The sequence below is a fragment of the Rana temporaria genome, chromosome 5, assembly GCF_905171775.1.
Source record: "Rana temporaria chromosome 5, aRanTem1.1, whole genome shotgun sequence".
NCBI classification, from domain to species: domain Eukaryota; kingdom Metazoa; phylum Chordata; class Amphibia; order Anura; family Ranidae; genus Rana; species Rana temporaria.
In genome coordinates, this window is record NC_053493.1 from 39036316 (window position 1) to 39059457 (window position 23142).

The following is a 23142-nucleotide window of genomic DNA, read 5'->3' on the forward strand; positions in this document are numbered from 1 at the left end:
GAGTCAGGACAGATAAGGACAGGTCAGGACAGATGAGGACAGGTCAGGACAGATGAGGACAGGTCAGGACAGATGAGGACAGGTCAGGACAGATGACAGGTCAGGACAGATGAGGACAGGTCAGGACAGATGACAGGTCAGGACAGATGAGGACAGGTCAGGACAGATGAGGACAGGTCAGGACAGATGACAGGTCAGGACAGATGAGGACAGGTCAGGACAGATGACAGGTCAGGACAGATGAGGACAGGTCAGGACAGATGAGGACAGGTCAGGACAGATGAGGACCGGTCAGGACAGAGCGAGGTCCTTTTAATTATCAGCAAAATAAATGAAAAAAAAAGCAAAAAATAAAATAATAGGATTCGTTTCTACAATCATTGTCAAAATGTCAGAATGTTGGGTTTCTATGAACAATTAGGAAGAAGCCTCGTCGGTGACCCTGCCTGGTAATGGGGTGAGATGGGTGAGATGCTGGATGGTGGTCCTCCAGTGCAGTGCCAGCCTCCCGGCCCCTCCCCCTGCCTTCTCCGGGCGCTAAGGGGAGTCAGTGATCGCTGATCAGTCCGCACAGCTCCGCTCTCCTCCGGACTCATCACCGCCGCCTCCAGGATGCTTCCCCCCGGGATCTCGGCTCTGTCTCTGCTCACCCTGGCCAGCCTGTGCCCGCCAATCCGAGCCTTCAACCTGGACACCGACAAGGTCACCGTCTACACCGGACCCCCCGGCAGCTACTTCGGATACTCTGTGGATTTCTATACTCCGGACCCCCGAACGTAAGTCGGATCATGTCTGGGAATGGTGAATGATGTGATGCTGAGAGCCATCAATGGACCATCCCTGATCATTGCTGGACCACAGGAGGTTCTTATCAGATGGGACCTAAAGAGGACCTGTCCTGGGGAGTCCAGAGAACCTTCCTTAACCAGGGACCCTCCACAAGATGATAGGGGCCCCTGAGAAATGCCTGCCTTCCAGATAAGTGACCACTGACACCAATCATCTGTATAGGTATTTACTGACCCCATTGTAAGGAGACATTCATCCCACTGACCCCCCAATGTAAGGAAACAATCATCCCACGGACCCCCCAATGTAAGGAGACATTCTTCCCACTGACCCCCCAATGTAAGGAGCATTCTTCCCACTGGCCCCCTCAATGTAAGGAGCATTCTTCCCACTGACCCCCCAATGTAAGGAGCATTCTTTACATCCACCCCTAAGGTAAGGGAAGTTCATCCCACTGACCCCCAATGTAAGGAACATTCGCCTCACTGACCCCCAATATAAGGAGCATTCATCCCACTGACCCCCAATGTAAGGAGCATTCTTCCCACTGACCCCCCAATGCAAGGAGCATTCTTCCCACTGCCCCCCCAATGTAAGGAACATTCTTCCCAATGACCCCCCAATGTAAGGGAAGTTCATCCTAAAGATCCCCATTGTAAGGAAACATTCATCCCACTGACCCCCCAATGTAAGGAACATTCTTCCCACTGACCCCCCAATGTAAGGAGCATTCTTTACATCCACCCCTAAGGTAAGGGAAGTTCATCCCACTGACCCCCAATGTAAGGAGCATTCTTCCCACTGACCCCCCAATGTAAGGAGCATTCTTCCCACTGACCCCCCAATGTAAGGAGACATTCTTCCCACTGACCCCCCAATGTAAGGAGCATTCTTCCCACTGACCCCCCCAATGTAAGGAGCGTCCTTCCCACTGACCCCCAATGTAGGGAGTATTCTTCCCACTGATCACCAATGTAAGGAGCATTCTTCTCACTGACCCCCCAATGTAAGGGACATTCTTCCCACTGAACCCCCAATGTAAGGAGCATTCATCCCACTGACCCCCCAATGTAAGGAGCATTCTTACCACTGACCCCCCCCCAATGTAAGGAGCATTCTTCCCACTGACCCCCAATGTAAGGAACATTTCTTTCACTGACCCCCAATATAGTGAGCATTAGTCCCACTGACCCCCAATATAGGGAGCATTCCTTTCACTGACCCCCAATATAGGAAGCATTCCTTTCACTGACCCCCAATATAGTGAGCATTAGTCCCACTGACCCCCAATATAAGGAGCATTAGTCCCACTGACCCCCAATATAAGGAGCATTAGTCCCACTGCCCCCAATATTGTGAGCATTAGTCCCACTGACCCCCAATATAAGGAGCATTAGTCCCACTGACCCCCAATATAAGGAGCATTAGTCCCACTGCCCCCAATATAGTGAGCATTAGTCCCACTGACCCCCAATATAGGGAGCATTCCTTTCACTGACCCCCAATATAGGGAGCATTCCTCCCAGTGGCCCCCAATGTAAGGGGCATTCTTCCCAATGACAGGTAGTACAATGGGGCTTCCCTACTACTGACCAGCAATGTAAGGGGGCTCTTCCTCCAATGACCACCAATGTGAGACGGTCCATCTCTGATCACCAGTGTCCGGGGGGGGGGGCACTTTACTGACCCCCAGTGTAAGGGAACACTGCGATTAGTTCTGTCTTGTATGATTATCATTATAATTACTTTTATTTTATTATTAGTATTGAAACGAATGTTGATGTATAAAGCAGCCCTGGGGGTCTGATGTACTTTGTACATTCCTTCTACTTCTATCTATTCTAATATCGCAACTTACCGTGCACACAACACGCTGTGAGTTGTAGATCTCTAATATAATAGTAGAGGTTCCCGGAGATCTGGAAGTTGTTTCAGGAGCTCCTCCATGTTACAATGGAGGAGAAAGGCTGGTGCTGCTCATCCACTGGCTGTCATGCTGATCCAGAGGCTTCAGTGCCCCTAATCCACTGACCTGGAGCAATGATGTAGCTGTGTAGTTCTAAATCTCTTTGACTTTCCTCATCTTCTTGCTTAATGCCATAGCAATGGCTTCGGAAGTCCTGAAGTCATAGACAGCCAGGTAGTTATCATTTTCAGCTTACTTGCAAGGGCAGCTTCACTGTTTGTCCCTGTACAGGCGAACCCATAGTACTCGCAGCCAGGCATCTAGCATGGTCAGATGCTGGCAACAGCATTTCTGGTATTTGTCTCTCTACAGGTGAAGCCATAGTTTCAACAGCCAGGCAACTAGCATTTTCTGTTGTTGGCAATGGCAGTTTTGGTTTCTTTAAGGAGGTGGAACTAGGGAAACACCGATATGTTTTGTTTTTTTTTACCAGCGAGTACCCGTACCGATACTTTTGGTCAAGTACTCGCAGATACCATGGGCCAGATTCACAGCAGAAATACGCCGGCGTATCTACTGATACGCCGCTGTATTTCCAAATTTGGCGCGTCGTATCTTGATTTGGAATCCTCAAACCAAGATACGACGGCTTTTGGCATAGATCCGACAGGCGTACGGCTTCGTACGCTCTTTCGGATCGTAGGTGTAATTCTCCGGCGGCCGCTGGGTGGAGTTCGCGTCGTTTTTCAGTGTCGGGTATGCAAATTAGCTGTTTACGGCGATCCACGAAGGTACGCGCATTCGTCGCATTCTCTTACGTCGGTTTTTCCCGTCGTAAAGTTAAGTGTGCTATTTAGATGGTGTAAAATTACACCATCCATGTTAAAGTATGGCCGTCGTTCCCGCGTCGAATTTCAAATTTTTTTTTTTTGCGTAAGACGTCCAGGAATACGAAAGTACGTTACGCACGTCGCCGTTCAAAAAAATGACGTCACTTTGCGCAAAGCACGACGGTAATTTCAAGACGGAGCATGCGCAGTACGTCCGGCGCTGGAGCGCGCCTAATTTAAATGGTACACGCCCCATTTGAATTAGGCGGGCTTGCGCCGGACGCCTTTACGCTACATCGCCGTAAGTTTACACGCAAGTGCTTGGTGAATCAGGCACTTGCGCTGAAAACTTGCGGCGGTGTAACGGATAGACGATACGTTACGCTGCCGCAGTTATATGTGAATCTGGCCCCAAGTACTTACAAAATGAATGGGCTCCAATCACACTGCAAAGAATCGCATGTGATTTGAACAGGACTGTCAGAATCACAAGCGTTTTCCCGCCCCGCTCCTGTATGAACCCAGGCTGAAATCACTGTGACAAATCTGGGTTCACACAGGAGCGTTGCCGTAAACTGCATGTGATTCTGTCCTGTTCAAATCACATGCGATTCTTTGCAGTGTGATTGGAGCCCATTCATTTTTTATGGGTTCAAATCGCACCGCAAAGGTATTCGTTTCAGGTGCAAATGCTTATTTTTATCACTGATACCAGTATCGGTACAACCAAAGGTGTGCATTAGGGTGGGCACCTCAAAGCTCATAGGGCAATGGACAGTGTCGGTAGAGAAGTGGACGGTGTCAGTAAGGCAGAGGTTGATGTCAGTAGTTTATTTTTTTAGGCTTTTTTACTATTAAATTTTTATCATTTCATTCTTTTTTTTTGTAATATTTTATACAATAATTTTTTACCATTTTTTTAGGTGCCCCATTGGGGGCTTTGGTAAAATATCAGGGTTCTAAATAGGCCCCTGATGTCTCACTTTTGAGACAAAGAAAGGGACTGGGGACAGAGATTCCCCAGTCTCTTTCTCGTAACCAAGCAGCAGGGGGAATCTGCCCAGCACAGGGTGATTAGGGTGTGCACTGTGCCCAGGCACACCTAGCATAACCTGTGCGCACGCCTATGGGTACAACCCTAGGTGGAACCATGGTATTGACAGCCAGGCATCTAGCATTTTCAGATTCAGGTCAGCAATGGCAACTTCTGTATTTCTCTTAGGGCCAGTTCACACCAGATGCATGCACAGGCCCAGATTCACGTAGGGGATACGACGGCGTATCTCCAGATACGCCGTCGTATCTCTGAGTCTGAGCCGTCGTATCTTGGCGCCTGATTCAAAGAATCAGATATGCCAGAATTAGTATAAGATACGACCAGCGTAAGTCTCCTACGCCGTCGTATCTTAACTGCATATTTACGCTGGCCGCTAGGGGCGTGTACGCTGATTTACGCCTAGAAATATGTAAATCAGCTAGATACGCCAATTCACGAACGTAAGCCCGGCCGACGCAGTACAGATACGCCGTTTACGTTAGGCTTTTCCCGGCGTAAAGTTACCCCTGCTATATGAGGCGTAGATGAGGCATACCAATGTTAAGTATGGACGTCGGAACAGCGTTGAATTTTTCACGTTTTACGTCTTTTGCGTAAGTCGTCCGTGAATAGGGCTGTGCATCATTTACGTTCACGTCGAAAGCATTGGCTTCTTGCGGGTTAATTTGGAGCATGCACACTGGGATACTTTCACAGACGGCGCATGCGCCGTTCGTAAAAAGCGGCATTTACGTGGGGTCACATTAAATTTACATAACACACGCCCACATCTTCCACATTTGAATTAGGCGGGCTTACACCGGCCTATTTACGCTACGCCGCCGCAAGTTTAGTTTGAGAATACTGCACTTGCCTGTCAAAGTTGCGAAGGCGTAACGTAAATAGGATACGTTACGCCCGCACAAAGATGATTTCCACGTAGAGTATGCAAATTAGCTAGTTACGCCGATCCTCAAACGTACGTCCGCCCGGCGCATTTTTCTACGTCCTTTACGTAAGGCTTTTTTCGGCGTAGCGTTACCTGTGCCTCTATGAGGCGTAGGCAATGTTAGGTATGGACGTCGGGACAGCGTCAAATTTTCCATCGTTTGCGTAAAACTTCGCAAATAGGGCTTTGCGTAAATTACGTTCACGTCGAAAGCATTGACTATTTGCGACGTGATTTCGAGCATGCGCACTGGGATACGTTCACGGACGGCGCATGCGCCGTTTCGAAAAAAAAAACGTCAATCACGTCAGGTCACGATACACTAACATAAAACACGCCCACACTAGCCTACTTTGAATTACGCGGGCTTACGCCGGCACAGTTACACTACGCCGCCGTAACTTTGGCCGCAAGTTCTTTGAGAATACGGGACCTGCCTCACTAAGTTACAGCGGCGTAGGGTATCTGAGATACGATACGCCCGCCTATAGATAGGAGCTTTTTTGAGAATCTGGCCCATTATGTCCCTGTCTTGGAGCAAAGTTCTGCCTTTACTGGCTGCATGCTTGTTGTGGCTGATTGACTCGTGAAGCACTGAAGTCTGAGAGCCAGGCAGCTGCATTTTCGGAAGACGCGTATGGCATATTTGGCTCAGGTATTCTTAGCGCTCGGCTTGCTTGCGGCGTTGAGGTCAACGTGCAGGATCAGGAAATTGTCGCGGCTCACAGAGGGGACCTGGCAATGACCCCGACCACTTCCTCTATCTGGGAAACGTCAGACACAAACGCATGTGTGCCAGCTGTCCCCGACAGTCCCAAGGTTCAGAGAATGTACCCAGAGATCAGGGCTGGGCAACCTCTCATCCAATCCTCATCATTTATTAATGAATATCGGGAATTATGAATAATACAATGGGGTTGTATTACTAAAGGGAAATAGACTGTGCACTTTACAAAGTGCAGTTTCTCCAGAGCTTTCTAAGGCCCCTTTCACACTTGTGTGACTTCGGACTGCAAAGTCGCATGAAAAGTCCTTCCCCATGATTTCCAATGCGTACCATTCATATCTGTGTGACTTCAAGTCGCACCAACTTTAAAGTAGTTCCTGTACTAATTTGGTCCGACTTTTTAGCCCTGGTTCACACCGGGCAGCGGGAATGAAGCCGCGTGAGTTCAGCTGAACGCGCACAATTTCACTTCCACCAGTCACTCCCGATTTCGGACGCAATTACAGAGACATCTGTGCAGAAACCTGCCAATGTAAATTGCGGGCCGAAATCGCAAAAAGTAGTACAGAAACTACTTTTTGAAATCGGTGCAGCGCCGCAGATGCAGCGTCGCACCGATTAGGACGGTGCCATTGCCGGCAAATGCCGCCATTTTGACATGCGATTTGACTTTTTTCCATCAGTGTAAAAAAAAAAGAACATGTTTTAAATTTTAAAACGATAGGAAATTCCGATCGTCTGTGTGGAACTCCATTGGAGAAAAATCTACGCATGCTCAGAATCAAGTCAATGCATGCTCGGAAGCATTGAACTTTTTTCTCGACGCGTCGTAGTGTTTTACGTCACTGCGTTTTGGACGGTTAGGATTTAGTCTGATGGTGTGGAGGCAAGACGAATGAAAGTCAGCTTCATCGGATATCCGATGAAAAAAATCCATCGGATTTGATTCCATCGGAAATCCGATCGTGTGTACGTTAGTCTAATGCCGCGTACACACCATCACTTTATGCGATGAAAAAAAACGACGTTTTAAATCATGAAATAAAACGTTGCCTACACACCATCGTTTTTTCACAATGTTCTAGCAAAGCGCGGTTACGTTCAGCACTCTTTTCCATTGAAGCTAGCTTCATAACTTGCTTCTGAGCATGCGCGGGTTTAAAAACGTTGTTTTAAACGTTGTTTTGCCCACACACTATCATTTTAATTGACACAAAAAACAACGTTTTGAAAAACGACACAAAAAATTGAAGCATGCTTCAATTTTTTTTTGTCGTTTTCCACAAGACATAAAACGACGTTTTCCCCCACACACGGTCATTTTAATTGACGTTTTTCAAAACATTGTTTTTTTTCATCACATAAAGTGATGGTGTGTACGCGGCATTAGGACTAAAATGGCATTTTGATTTTAGTCCCATTTTAGTCTTCTGCAATTGTTTTAGTTTTAGTCGTATTTAGTCGACTAAATCTCCATTTCATTTTAGTAGACTAAAACTCATTTTAGTCGTCTAAAATCGAATGGGCGTAATTAAATTGTAATTGCATTATTTAAAATTTCTCTACAGTGAAAAATCAAATATGTTATTATTCATGGTATTGAATTATGAACATGCACTACAGACCATTTAGTTTTAGTCTTGGCCCAGATTCTCAAAGGAGATACGACGGCGTATCTCCAGATACGCCGTCGTATCTCTGAGTCCGAGCCGTCGTATCTATGCGCCTGATTCTTAGAATCAGTTACGTATAGATTTCTATTAGATCCGACCGGCGTAAGTCTTTTACGCCGTCGGATCTTAACTGCATATTTACGCTGGCCGCTAGGGGCGTGTACGCTGATTTACACCTAGAAATATGTAAATCAGCTAGATATACGCAAATTCACGAACGTACGCCTGGCGGACACAGTACAGATACGCCGTTTACGTTAGGCTTTTCCCGGCGTAAAGTTACCCCTGCTATATGAGGCGTACCAATGTTAAGTATGGACGTCGTTCCCGCATCGAATTTTGAATATTTTACGTTGTTTGCGTAAGTCGTCCGTGAATGGGGCTGGGCGTCATTTACGTTCACGTCGAAACCAATACGTCCTTGCGGCGTACTTTGGATCAATGCACACTGGGATATTCCACAGACGGCGCATGCGCCGTTCGTGAAAAACGTCAATCATGTCGAGTCACAAGTTATTTACATAAAACACGCCCCCCTGTTCCAAATTTGAATTAGGCGGGCTTACGCCGGCCTATTTAAGCTACACCGCCGCAACTTACGGAGCAAGTGCTTTGAGAATACAGCACTTGCCCGTCTAAGTTACGGAGGCGTAACGTAAATAGGATACGTTACGCCCGCACAAAAATACGCCAAACTACGAGAATCTGGCCCTTAGCCTTTTGACTAAAATGGCATTTTAGTTTTACTCATATTTTAGTCATCTCAATTGTTTTAGTTTTTAGTAGACCAAAATTGTATTAATTTAGTCGACTAAAATGTTTAGTATGGCAAAGGCATAATGAGCTAGTGTGCACTGCATACTAGCTCATTATGAAATACTTACCTTAGAACACAATCTCCTGGTCACCGCTGAGGGAGCTGAATGTTCCCTCTGCGTTTCTTCCCGGGGTTGCTGGCTCCGGTGCTGTGAGTGGCCGGAGCCACGATGACGTCACTCCTGCGCATGCACGTGATTTTTCCGTTCCAGCAAGGAGCTCTGAATTTCCGGCAGCGTCCCCTGGACCTTCAGAGCTCATGCGCTGCTGATGTCAGCGGCTGTATGCAAGGTGAATATCTCCTAAACTGTACAGGTTTAGGAAATATTCATTGTACCTACAGATGAGCCTTATTATTGGCTTGCCTGTAGGTAAAAATCACAAAGTGACCCCACTTTGTGATACAACCGCTTTAACACTGTCAGGGTTGTTTACAATCATCCGCTTTTATTTATTAAACTTTAATCCTAAAAGGAAAACTTTTTTTTTTTTGCTGTAACTGATGATGGTGTATTTATATCTGCTAGTCCATCTAACACTCCCCTCCCCCATACTGACAATGTTGCTGTCCAAAGGTGCCCCATGTGCTCCTTCATCCAGAGTGGGTGCACTGTAATACAGAAGGTGTGTTACTGGCCAGATCACCAGGTGAAAGCAGAGAAAATAAAACCTAAAAAAAAAGAAAATGAATGCAGCCACCACATGCTACCTAAGCCTGCTGTGCTTGGCTTTAGTTGCTGGCCTGGGATGAATAGGATGAATAGAAAGCTATACTGTGAGCTATGAAATGACTTTATTTTATATTTTTGATTACAGGGCAAGTGTTCTGATTGGAGCACCTAGAGCCAATACCTCCCAACCAAACATTGTAGAAGGAGGCGCTGTGTATAATTGCCCATTCCCGAAGACGGGGACGACCGGATGCAAACGCATTCCATTTGACAATACTAGTAAGTATTATAAACATATACTGTATGTACCCTTTTCTTAGGCATTCTATAAATGATTTGATTTTATCTCCTCCCACCATGGGTGGAAGGACAGAAAACAGCTTGATTCCCCCATCAACACAGTCAGTGTTGATGGGGGGATCTCTCCTGCAGCACTATTGTATTCTGCCAGCCTTCCTGGCTGGCAGAACACAATGATAACTGCTAGTGGCTATAGCCGCTGGCAGTAATCGCATGTTGAAAATCCAACAGCTTGTTGTACCCAAATCAATTGATGGATCGACTTGGGTACAATCAGCTTGCTCAAAGATGGATCGAATCTTGCCACCTTTTCTTCAAGTCAAACCCGAAAGGGGCAGATCCACATACATCTGCGCCGGGCGCAGTGTATGTAAGATACGCTACACCACTGTAACTTACTTTGATTTGGTTTGAATCCTCAACGAATTTGCGCCGTAAGTTACGGCGGCGTAGTGTATCTCTCGCGGCGTAAGGGCGCGGAATTCAAATTCGGCGGGTAGGGGGCGTGTTTCATTTAAATGAAGCGCGTCCCCGCGCTGAACGAACTGCGCATGCGCCGTCCGTAAAAACTCCCAGGGTGCATTGCTCCAAATGACGTCGCAAGGACGTCATTGTTTTCGACGTGAACGTAAATGGCGTCCAGCCCCATTCACGGACGACTTACACAAACGACGTAAAATTTTCAAAATTATACGCGGGAACGACGGCCATACTTAACATTGAGTACGCCACCATATAGCAGCTTTAACTTTACGCCGGAAAAAGCCGAACGGAAACGACGTAAAAAAAATGCGACGGCCGCTCTTACGTTCGTGGATCGTCGGAAATAGCCAATTTGCATACTCGACACGGAATACGACGGAAACGCCACCTAGCGGCCGGCGAAAAATTGCATCTAAGATCCGACGGCGTACTAAGGCGTATGCCTCTCGGATCTAACCCAGATGCCGTCGTATCTTGTTTTGTGGATACCAAAACAAAGATACGACGCGGGAAATTTGAAATTACGCCGGCGTATCAAGAGATACGCCGGCGTAATTTCTTTGAGGATCTGCCCCGAAACACTTTAGCCGCTCACTACAAAATTTTATTTTTAAGGGGGAACGCTGTAGACTGATGTAAGGGGGAGGTTTCACTCTTACATCAGAGTTCCCCTTTACACCAGAGTTCCAAGCATTCCCCCTTAAATTAGGGTTCCCAAAGCCCCCTTACATCAGAGTCCACAGGGCACCCCTTACATCTGAATCACCCTTACCTTAGTGTATTCACTCACTTGGAGGCAGGAAAAAAAAGGGAGGGAGGGAGCTGCAGTCCATTCTGAATATTGTGTCGGGGTTTCAGGTTGTCTGAAACCCGGACACACGATTCAAAACACGGACTGTCCGGGTGAATCCCGGACAGGTGGCAACCCTAATAGAATCTTGGTAAGTCCCTGCTGATCCAACTGAATTCCAATCTGTGTATGGCTGGCTTTAGTCACTGTAGAGATTTGGAGGCAAATGTAAAGCAACTGTAATATCTCTTGTATTTGTTCTGATATTGGCGGGTTGATTTATTCATCACTGTGACGGGAGTCACTTTTGGGCACGGGGTGACCGAGAAAATAATGAACACTGAGAATATGATTGGATTACTTCAAATATGGCAGTAATATTCACTAACATTATCTCTTAAGAAATATGAAGATTGCATCCCTTGTACACCGAGGTCTATGCCCAGGAAGTATAACTCCTAATATGGGCATTCCAGGAAGTTCAATGTAAGAGACCGACCGTCTATTGCTTAACCACTTAAGACCCGGACCATTATGCAGGTAAAGGACCTGGCCAGTTTTTGCAATTTGGCACTGCGCCGCTTTAACAGACAATTGCGCGGTCGTGCGACGTGGCTCCCAAACAAAATTGGCGTCCTTTTTTTCCCACAAATAGAGCTTTCTTTTGGTGGTATTTGATCACCTCTGCGGTTTTTATTTTTTTGCGCTATAAACAAAAATAGAGCGACAATTTTGAAAAAAAATCTATTTTTTACTTTTTGCTATAATAAATACCCCTAAAAAAGATAAAAAAAAAACATTTATTTCCCTAGTTTAGGCCGATACGTATTCTTCTACCTATTTTTGGTAAAAAAAAAATCGCAATAAGCGTTTATCAATTGGTTTGTGCAAAATGTATAGCGTTTACAAAATAGGGGATAGTTTTATTGCATTTTTATTATTTATTTATTTTTTACTACTAAAGGTGGCGATCAGCGATTTTTTTCGTGACTGTGACATTATGGCGGACACTTCGGACAATTTTGACACATTTTTGGGACCATTGTCATTTTCACAGCAAAAAGCGCTATAAAAATGCATTGTTTACTGTGAAAATGACAATTGCAGTTTAGGAGTTGACCACTAGGGGGCGCTGTAGGGGTTATGTGTGACCTCATATGTCTTTCTAACTGTAGGGGGGCGGGGCTGGACGTGTGACGTCACTGATCGCCTTTCCCTATATCAGGGAACAGACTACCACTGTAAAGAACGGGGAAGGTGTGTTTACAATCAGCTCCCCCTGTTCTTCAGCTCCTGTGACCGATCGTGGGACACCGGCGGCGATCGGGTCCCGCGGGCACGGTCACGGAGCTTGGGACCAGGTCGCGGGCGCACGGCCACGGCGTGCGCGTGACCCACGGCTGGGCACTTAAAGGGGACTTACAGGTACGTGCCTGTGCCCAGCTGTGCCATTCTGCCGATGTAAATGTGCAGGAGGCGGTCCTTAACCACTTCCGGACCGCCGCATGTACATTTACATCGGCAGAATGGCACGGACAGGCACATTGGCGTACCTGTACGTGCCTGCCTAGACGTGGGTTGGGGGTTCCAATCGGGACCCCCCCGTACATGCGGCGGTTCCCGTGGCTTCAGGAGCGATCCGGGATGAGGGCGCGGCTATTCATTTCTAGACGCCCCCTCGCGATCGCTCCCCGGAGCTGAAGAACGGGGAGAGCCGTATGTAAACACGGCTTCCCCGTGCTTCACTGTGGCGGCTGCATCGATCGAGTGATCCCTTTTATAGGGAGACTCGATCGATGACGTCAGACCTACAGCCACGCCCCCATACAGTTGTTAACACACACTAGGTGAACCCTAACTCCTACAGCGCCCCCTGTGGTTAACTCCCAAACTGCAACTGTAATTTTCACAATAAACAATGCAATTTAAATGCATTTTTTGCTGTGAAAATGACAATGGTCCCAAAAATGTGTCAAAATTGTCCGAAGTGTCCGCCATAATGTCGCAGTCACGAAAAAAATTGCTGATCGCCGCCATTAGTAGTAAAAAAAAAAATAATAATAAAACTATCCCCTATTTTGTAAACGCTATACATTTTGCGCAAACCAATCGATAAACGCTTATTGCGATTTTTTTCCCCAAAAATAGGTAGAAGAATACGTATCGGCCTAAACTGAGGACATTTTTTTTTTTATATATATGTTTTTGGGGAATATTTATTATAGCAAAAAGTAAAAAATATTGCATTTTTTTCAAAATTGTCGCTCTATTTTTGTTTATAGCGCAAAAAATAAAAACCGCAGAGGTGATCAAATACCACCAAAAGAAAGCTCTATTTGTGGGGAAAAAAGGACGCCAATTTTGTTTGGGAGCCACGTCGCACGACCGCGCAATTGTCTGTTAAAGCGACACAGTGACGAATTGTAAAAACCCCTTGGGTCATTTAGCAGCATATTGGTCCGGTCCTTAAGTGGTTAAGTGGTTAACGGCGTTGCTTTTGTCTGGATAAGTAAATTGTGTTAATCTTGTCTGAGGCAGATTTCCATTGACCTATTATTAAGTGTGCTAATGAACTCACCTGTTGTCTGCTAAGGGATGAATTGGCACTCAGAATAATGTGTATTGGGGGCTCGTTATGTAACCATTGTGTGATGTTGTGGGTGGAGTTGGGTGATTGTTCATGTAGTGACTGCAGTATTCTCAATTGTATATAAAGAGTCTGTATTCCTTTCAATAAAGTCTGATTCCTGCTTGACCCTCAATACAGAGCCTCGTCTTGTACTTGGGGGGTTATTCGTATATGGGTTTCTTGTTCGGCTGATTGAAGTGTTCGGTAGCTGCCTTTCGGGAATGGAATGTCCTAAACGACTTTCACCCCTTTCATACTCGGGGTGTCGTTACAATCACACCTTTAGATTTGTTTTTGGCTGTAGGATATGCTTTGTGTAGAAAACTTGGAAGAAGTAGAAATGAGCTAAAGCTAGTTTTGTATTGGGACAGTTAGATTCAGGGATGCTCAGAAACGTCGGATACATTGGAATATGTCCAATTTGCTTGTACCTGTCAGGAAACAAACTGGTAGGAATAATACGTCTTGTTGGTTACAAGCTTAAAGCGGAGTTCCGGCCACAATTTCACTTTTTATATATAAATACCCCTGTAATACACAAGCTTAATGTATTCTAGTAAAGTTAGTCTGTAAACTAAGGTCCGTTTTGTTAGGTTGTTACAGCATTTAGACACTTTATAAAATAGAAATTGACTGGGGCCATCTTAAGTGTGGGCATCATGAAGCCAGACTGTATGACTTCCTGGATTTCAGCCTTGCAAATCTCGCACATGCTCAGTGCTGCACAAGCAGTGTCAGATCAGGTTTCAGCACCTGTGCTGTCCAAGTCACATGATTCTTTGAGACTGGGGAATGCACAGACTCCTGGAAAGTTACACCCACTACATTCCCAGGAGTCTGTGCGGTGTAGGTTAGGAAGCATTAAGCACCTAGGTGCAGGAAGTGGGAAGATTAACTATTCTGCCTAGCAACAACACTTTGAAGGCATCTAAAAAAACTACTGATGTAATGTTATATTTATGGGTGGAACACCACTTTAAAAATTCACGTAATTCCCCACCCTGTCCTACATTTAAATGAAAACCATTATGGATCAAAACGAAAAAGGGAAAAGGGGGGGGGGGCACTCACATTTGCCACATCCGTAAATTTAGAAGACAAAAAAAGAACAGTTACTTTGAAAAAACGATAATTGATGGTCGGATTTTGGAGGCAAGACGGGAATATCAAAACTATAAATTTTATTACAAAAATAGAGAATTAACAGGAGCAACAAAAATTATTATAAAACCATATAGGATATACAGTATATCAACAATATCCTCTGTACATCGTCTACGCGTTTCGCCGTTGGGCTTCCTCAGGACCAGCAGAAGAGAATTGACAATGTAAAGATATATTTAATTGTCTGAAATGAAACATATTATATTAGCATAATAACAACAGAATTTTTTTTTTTAATGGTTTTAAAATGGAATTAAATAAATATGCATAATAACATCACTCATGACGTCATAATTGTTGCTCCTGTTAATTCTCTATTTTTGTAATAACATTAATATTTTTGATATTCCCGTCTTGCCTCCAAAATCCGACCATCAATTACCGTTTTTCCGAGTAAGGCCTCGTACACACGAAAGTAAACAGAGGACAACGGTCTGATGGACCGTTTTCATTGGTCCAAACCGATCGTGTGTGGGCCCCATAGGTTATTTAACCATCGGTTAAAAAAAAGCCAACTTGCTTTAAATTTAACCGATGGATTCCTAACCGATAGGTCAAAACCAATCGTTAGTAGGCACAACCATCGGTTAAAAATCCACGCATGCTCAGAATCAAGTCGACGCATGCTTGGAAGCATTGAACTTCATTTTTTTCAGCACGTCGTTGTGTTTTACGTCACCGCGTTCTGACCTGATCGGTTATTTAACCGATGGTGTGTGGGCGCGACGGACCATCAGTCAGCTTCATCGGTTAACCGAGGACAACGGTCCTTCAGATGTTCTCATCGGATGGACTGATCGTGTGTACGAGGCTTAACTGTTCGTTTTTTAGAAAACTATCATGATCAAAAGAAGGTGGCTGCCATTGCTGACCTTTTCCTTTTGAAAATGCTAGCTGGCTGGCTGTTATGCTAATGTCTCTTAATGTGGTTTCAATCAGGTACAGCAGCTCCTTCTGTGCTTTGCCTTTAACAAACCCTCTGTGAATCCTTTGTCACGGATATCCCTGTATTAAATGTTTATTTATAAAAGAAAATTATGTTTTACAACAGGGGATGCATAAAGTGGAATTCCAGCTTAAAGTGGGGGGTTCCAACCACAATTAGCATTTTTTAAATGTATGTCCTTTCATCCTGCGTTTTTATAATATAAATGCGGTCACTTACTATTTTACAATCCGCCGCTGATCCGCATAGTTATTCAAAAAAGATAGTTTATAAAACTATGTCCACACCGTTGTCATTTTGCTTGTGGGCATTGTGAAGCCCACAAGCACTTAGGGCCAGATTCACAGAGCAGATACGATGGCGTATCTCCTGATATGCCGTCGTATCTGTTGTTCTATCAATGCGACTGATTCATAATCAGTTACGCATAGATAGCCATAAGATCCGACAGGTGTAATTGTTTTACACTGTCGGATCTTAAGATGCAGTACCGCGGCCGCCGCTGGGGGGAGTTCGCGTCGTAAACCAGCGTCGGGTATGCAAATTAGGAGTTACGGCGATTCCTGCCGGTTTTTTGCGTTCGCTACATCGCCGCTAGTCTAGTTTCCCGTCGCAAAGTTAGTCGTTTTTTTTGGTGCCTTAACTTTACACAGCAATCGTATTGCTGTATAAAGTATGGCCGTCGTTCCCACGTCGAAATTTAAAAAATAACGTCGTTTGCGTAAGCCGTCCGGGAATACGGAATTATGCTACGCGCGTCGCCGTTCAAAAATATGACGTCACTTCGCGCAAAGCACGGCAGAAGTTCGGAAACGGAGCATGCGCGGTAGGTCCGGCGCGGGAGCGCGCCTAATTTAAATGGCAGACGCCCATTTAAATTGGCCCGCCTTGCGCCGGAGGCCGCCGGCGTAGGTTTTCATTGCAAGTGCTTGGTGAATCAGGCACTTGCGATGAAAAATTGCGGCGGTGTAACGTATCTACGATACGTTACGCCGCTGCTCATCTACGTGAATCTGGCCCCTACTTCCTGGAAGTCTTGGATGGGGAGTGATAATTGTGTAGCGCACTGCATCCTGGGAAATGATGACACACATTTCCCAGGAGCATAGTTGGAAGTGACTCCTGGGGCCCGGCCGGCTAACACGGATGTGTCGTGTGTGCTTTCTTGGGGGGGGGGGGGGATTCAAGATCTACTACTACTGCAGCAGCCAACATCTATACATTACGGCATAGGAGGCATGAATGGCACTGTCTGCAGCACATTACGGCATTGGTGGCATGGGTGGCACTGTCTCTGCAGGCAGCACATGCGTTATGGGCCATAACGCATGTGCTACCTCCAGACAGTGCCACCCATGCCGCCAATGCCATATTGTGCCGCAGACAGTGCAACCCATGCTGCCAATGCCGTAATGGGCTGCAGACAGTGCCACCCATGACGCTAATACCATAACGCATGTGCTACCTGCTGACAGTGCCACCCATGCCGCCAATGCCATATTGTGCTGCAGACAGTGCCATCCATGCTGCCAATGCCATATTGTGCTGCAGACAGTGCCACCCATGCTGCCAATGCCATAATTCCATTGGCAGCATGGGTGGCACTGTCTCTGCAGGCAGCACATGCGTTATGGTATTAGCGTCATGGGTGGCACTGTCTGCAGCACATTACGGCATTGGAAGCATGGGTGAGAAAAATAAATATCACTTGTAGACAAACATGCACTTTGTTTAAAGGCGGGGTCTGGGGAGGGGCCAGGGGTGGGGCTGAAGGAGGGACTAGGGGTGGGACCAGGGGTGGAGCTGAAGGGGCCCCGTCAGGTAGGCTGTACGGGGCCCCATGATTTCTATCAGCGGCCCTGCTCCCAACTGTCCCTGATTTGAAGCAATGCATACCTCCCAACTGTCCGTGATTTTGAGGGACTGTCCCTGATTTGGAGCAATGTCCCTCTGTCCCTCATTCCTCCCTCATTTTGGTCTGATCTATATAGTTGTATAAAAAATGCACCATTTATCTTTCAAAAAGTATTTCCCAGTACTAAACCTTTCATCCAGTTTCTAAATTGCTGCATTTGTACATTTTATAAGCCAGTATAAAGGAATAGTAGTGGGAAAAAAAGCAATTGGTGGCTTCAACTAATCATTTATTTTGTGTAATTCTCCTTTAAGGGGGTGTGGCATGGGGTGTGTCCTATGCCTACATACTTTTGCTAATTGGTGTCCCTCTTTATCATCTCAAAAAGTTGGGGGGTATAGGTTAATTCTTTAAGCATTGCCCCCTGAACATTCAAAATCATTGTTCTTTATTTTTCCGTAACTGTTGTCTGCTAACGACACAACGAATTGTACAGTTATAAGATCTTTGATGAGTGTTATTTCCATATTTTGTTCTTGTTTATTTTTATCCCATTATTGCTGTTTGCTCATGGAACAACCAGTGGTAACAGCTTCCACATGTTAATTAACTCCAGGACCATTTTCTATTGCCAGGCATAACCTAACAGCTGGATACTTTTAATGTTTTTGTCAATAATTGCTCCCTGTTGATTTCGGTGTGGGATGTATAAATTTGACCAAATTGCACCTCTTCTTCCTAAAAGGAAAAATAATTGTCCATGTATAGGTATGAACTCTTTCTGGTAATGCTGGATGCCTGGCTGTCATTCTGGTCATCTGGCTTCAGGACTTTCTGAGTCACTTACCCAGAACAAGCATTTTGACTTTATAATTACAAGATACGCCTATTCACGAACGTAGTTGCGCCCGATACGCTGTTTACGCAAGGCATTTTTCCGGCGTAAAGATAGACCACCAAAAAGATGGCGCAAAAAAAAAGATGGCGCAGCCAATGTTAAGTATAGACGTCGGAACAGCCGTCGAATTTCACGTCGTTTACGTTGTTCCAGGCGGCGGCCCCCCCCCCCCCCCTGGTTCTCTGCTCCAGGGGGCCCATGCCTGAAGCTGTGTAAGGGGCCCCAAAATTCCTGATGGTGGCCCTGTCTGCTGGTATCCTGCAGAATGCTTCCATACCCTGTGACCAGGCCATGGATCGCCATAACTGGTGTTGTATCAAGTAAAACTACAAGAACCAATAATGTGAACAAGGCATAGATGTCTGCTTACAGTGTTTGTTATAGTAAATGAACTGACTTCCAGTGGCACCAAGTACCACCATCCAGAGCTGAATAAAGGATGTCTGTAAGCAGTGTCTTATAGCAACTAAATGTGCTATGCCCGCTCACCACACTGGACACCGTTACAGCTGGCAACAATTATAGGTGACGAAGAAGACTCTTTCAGGAACTCTCTCTCTGTATCCTGGCTCTGGAAAATGGCATCTGCCACGCCATGCTGCATCTGAAGTGCAGGCACAGAGGCGGCTCTTTAATTAGGCAACTTAGGCGGTCGACTAGGGCCTCACACTCACAGGGGCCTCGCGGCATCTCTCCCAGGGCGACATCTCTCCCGGGGGTTACTTTCAGGTAACGCGGCTCCGACGCTGTGATTAGCCAGAGCCGCGATGACGTCACTCCAACGCATTCGCACAGGAGCTGCCAGTAACGGCGCACAGACTGAAGCAACGGCACATAGGTGCCATTGGTTCAGTTTTCTTTTGACCCCTTTCACACTAGAGCGGTTTGCAAGCGCTATTGCGCTAAAAATAGCGCCTGCAAACCGACCCTAAACAGCTGCTGCTGTTTCTCCAGTGTGAAAGCACGGGGCGCATTGTGGGCGGTTCTAACCCTTTCTCGGCCGCTAGCAGGGGGGTAAAACTGCCCCCACTAGCGGACAAAAAGCGCTTTACCGCCACTGCACCTCCCGCCCCAGTGTGAAAGGGGCCTTAGCTGAACCATGCAGGTTTAGGAAATATGCTGGGTAGCTACAGGTAAGCCTTAATATAGGCTTACCTGTAGCATGAAGTGGTTGTAAAGGGTTTACAACCACTTTCAGCATTCTGAACTACACATCCCACAATGCTTTGCTCTAAGTTTTGCCAAAAGAAAAAAGGAAATGATACATGGAGCCCAGCCAACACTAGAGGGAGACAACAACACATTAATAACACTGCACAGTGTCTCTGAATTGAAGGCATAATAGCCAGCTCAAAATATTACATTTTTCATTTGATTAAATTTGCAGCTAATTATCTCTTAACAAATACCATTTATTATGTCAAAGGAAATAACATGCAATACATCACTAAAGTTACAAAAAGTCATACTGAAGGGCTTAGTGGATTTCTCATTGCCGCAAGGCAGCTCAACTTTCAAACCCGCTTTGGTATCCAAATAATGCTTTGCTCCAGAGCTGTCATGTCCGATTCACTACACCTTGTAAAAATAAGTGATGTGAGTTGGTGTTTTAAATGTCTGGCAGTCTCTGTCCAGTTCCCAATTGTATTATAATAGACTGTGCTTGGCATATTTTCTAGAGAAGGCTGCAAATAGTATCCACGCTAGACTGCTCTGTGGGGGATTGGGAACCTTGGGCCTCGGGTATTAGATGTCTGTAAGGAAAGTGTGTTTTTATTTGTCCACAGCAGCCAATCGGATCCCTTTCTTCCCTCACAACCTGATCTGGGTTCTGTTTGGTAGCGGTATGCAGCATTGTTACTTTGGCCATCTTCAGTAAAGCAAAGACCACTGTCCATGTGTAAATGTTCATTAAAGGGTCACTAAAGGAAATTTTTTTTTTTGCTGAAATGACTGTTTACAGGGCATAGAGACATAATAGTTAACTGATTCCTTTTAAAAATGAGTAAAAATAGATAAAAAAACAATCATATAATGTGCCTGCAGTGTAGTTTCGTTTTTGCTGTTGTTTGCTGGTTCTCTGATGTACAGAGAGCCACTAGAGGGCAGTCAGCCAATAGAGAGCAGTGATACTTTGTCTAAAACTCCTCAGCACCAATCCAGTTTAGTTTTACTCACACCTCCTTGATTAGTGACCACCGTGAGAAATCTCCCAGTACTGTGGTCATCAGGAAACAGGCAACCAGGAAGTGTCCAGAACAGAGAGGATTTACAGCAACATGAATGCAAAAACGAACAATGAGGACATGAAACCAGGACTGCAGCAAGGTAAAGGAAGCTATTTAGCTAAAAAAAAAAATTCCTTTAGTGACCCTTTAATAACAGCCAATGAAAATGATCTTCTGAATAATCCAACAATAGAAAAATAAAGTTTGATTAACCACTTAAGGACCGGACCAATATGCTGCTAAATGACCCAAGGGGTTTTTACAATTCGGCACTGCGTCGCTTTAACAGACAATTGCGCGGTCGTGCGACGTGGCTCCCAAACAAAATTGGCGTCCTTTTTTCCCCACAAATAGAGCTTTCTTTTGGTGGTATTTGATCACCTCTGCGGTTTTTTTTTTTTTGCGCTATAAACAGAAATAGAGCGAAAATTTTGAAAAAAATGCAATATTTTTTACTTTTTGCTATAATAAATATCCCCCAAAAACATATATAAAAAAATGTTTTCCTCAGTTTAGGCCGATACGTATTCTTCTACCTATTTTTGGTAAAAAAAATCGCAATAAGCGTTTATCGATTGGTTTGCGCAAAATTTATAGCGTTTACAAAATAGGGGATAGTTTTATTATTTTTTTTTTTTTTACTACTAATGGTGGCGATCAGCGTTTTTTTTCGTGACTGCGACATTATGGCGGACACTTCAGACAATTTTGACACATTTTTGGGACCATTGTCATTTTCACAGCAAAAAATGCATTTAAATTGCATTGTTTATTGTGAAAATGACAGTTGCAGTTTGGGAGTTAACCACAGGGGGCGCTGTAGGAGTTAGGGTTCACCTAGTGTGTGTTTACAACTGTAGGGGGGTGTGGCTGTAGGACTGACGTCATCGATCGAGTCTCCCTATAAAAGGGATCACTCGATCGATGCGCCGCCACAGTGAAGCGCAGGGAAGCCGTGTTTACATACGGCTCTCCCCGTTCTTCAGCTCCGGGGAGCGATCGCGACGGAGCGGCTCTAAACGAATAGCCGCGCCGTCGTCCCGGATCGCTCCCCGCGGGAATCCGACCACCGCATGTAGTGGGGGGGGGGGGTCCCGATCGGACCCTCGACCCACGTCTAGGCAGGGACGTACAGGTACGCCCATGTGCCTGTACGTGCCATTCTGCCGACGTATATCTACGGTCGGGAAGTGGTTAAACACTATTGACAACTGCAGTTTGCACATATTGGCCCAGATTCACAGAGAGCAAGGCGCACATTATGCCGCCGTAGAGTAACCACCTTACGCTACGCCAACGCAGCGCAGAGAGGCAAGCATTGCATTCAGCAAGCCAGTGCTCCTAACGCTGCGCCAGCGCGGCGTGGGTTTCGAAGGCGTACGCCGGCGTAGGTGGAAGTGGGCGTGACCCATGCAAATGAGGCGTGACCCCATGCAAATGATGGGCCGAGTGCCAGACAGGTACGTATCACGAACTGCGCATGCGCACACCCCCCCCCGCGCGCCTGCTCACAACCACGCCGGCACAACTGCCTAAGCTACGCCAGATCACTGCGTACGCCGTGAACATAACGTACGCCCAGCCAGTCCAACGCACAATACGCCGGCTTGTGTTCCCTGGTACAGACCTGTGCATGTCTGCTGCTGGGTTGCACCTCCTTTATGGGGAATAACTTTACGCCGGACGTACAACTTACGCGCATCTCACGTAGCATGCGCCAGGCACACGCAGGTTCGTGAATCGCCGTATTTCCCTCATTTGCATGTTTGAATGGCTAATCAATGGGAGCAGCACCATCCGCCCAGCCTAAATGTGCACCCACCCTATGCCGGCGTAAGCAAGCTACGTCGGCGGGATGTAGCCTGTTTTTAGACGCATATCTGTTCGTGGGTCTGGCGCACAGATACGACGGCGCACATTTGCACTTATGTCAGCGTAACTTGTTACACGTCGGCGTAAGTGCTTTGTGAATCTGGGCCATTGTAACTATTGAACTTTGTGCTGTTTTGCTTTGGCTGAGTTGATACCCATCGCTAGCGTTCTCGAGGTGAAGGGTGCGTTTCAGGTTCTGGAGACTGGGACATCCTTTGACATGCATGAAGCTGGTCACAGTTTGGTACTATAGACTACAAGGCAATATAAGTTTAGGAGATATTCACAGTACCTACAGGTAAGTCTTATTATAGGCTTAACTGTAAGTACAAGTGGTAGTGCAGAGTTTACTGCTACTTTAAACACCACCTTTTTCCCTTACCATGTATATATGCAAACAAAATATAAATAATTAAAGGGGTTGTAGACCCTCATGCTTTTTCATTTTAATGCATCCTATGCAGGGCTTTTTTTTCAGGGGGAACTTGGTGGAACTGAGTTCCACCACCTCTGGCTCAGACCCTTCTGTGCCTGCTCACCGCAATCACTTGTAAACACAGAAGTCCGTGTTGGATGTGAT

At 45.9% G+C, this 23142-nt stretch overlaps 1 protein-coding gene across 1 annotated transcript in view; it reads left to right on the forward strand.

Annotated features, from left to right (window-relative positions):
* The first annotated feature begins 543 nt into the window (after positions 1-543).
* Positions 544-23142, forward strand: part of ITGA8 (integrin subunit alpha 8) — a 266086-nt gene continuing 243487 nt past the window's right edge. Inside the window, exons 1-2 of the mRNA XM_040352410.1 lie at positions 544-776; positions 9543-9676. Of these exons, the coding sequence (XP_040208344.1) occupies positions 613-776; positions 9543-9676 (298 nt within the window). The 5' untranslated portion in view covers positions 544-612. The remainder of the gene's footprint in view (positions 777-9542; positions 9677-23142) is intronic.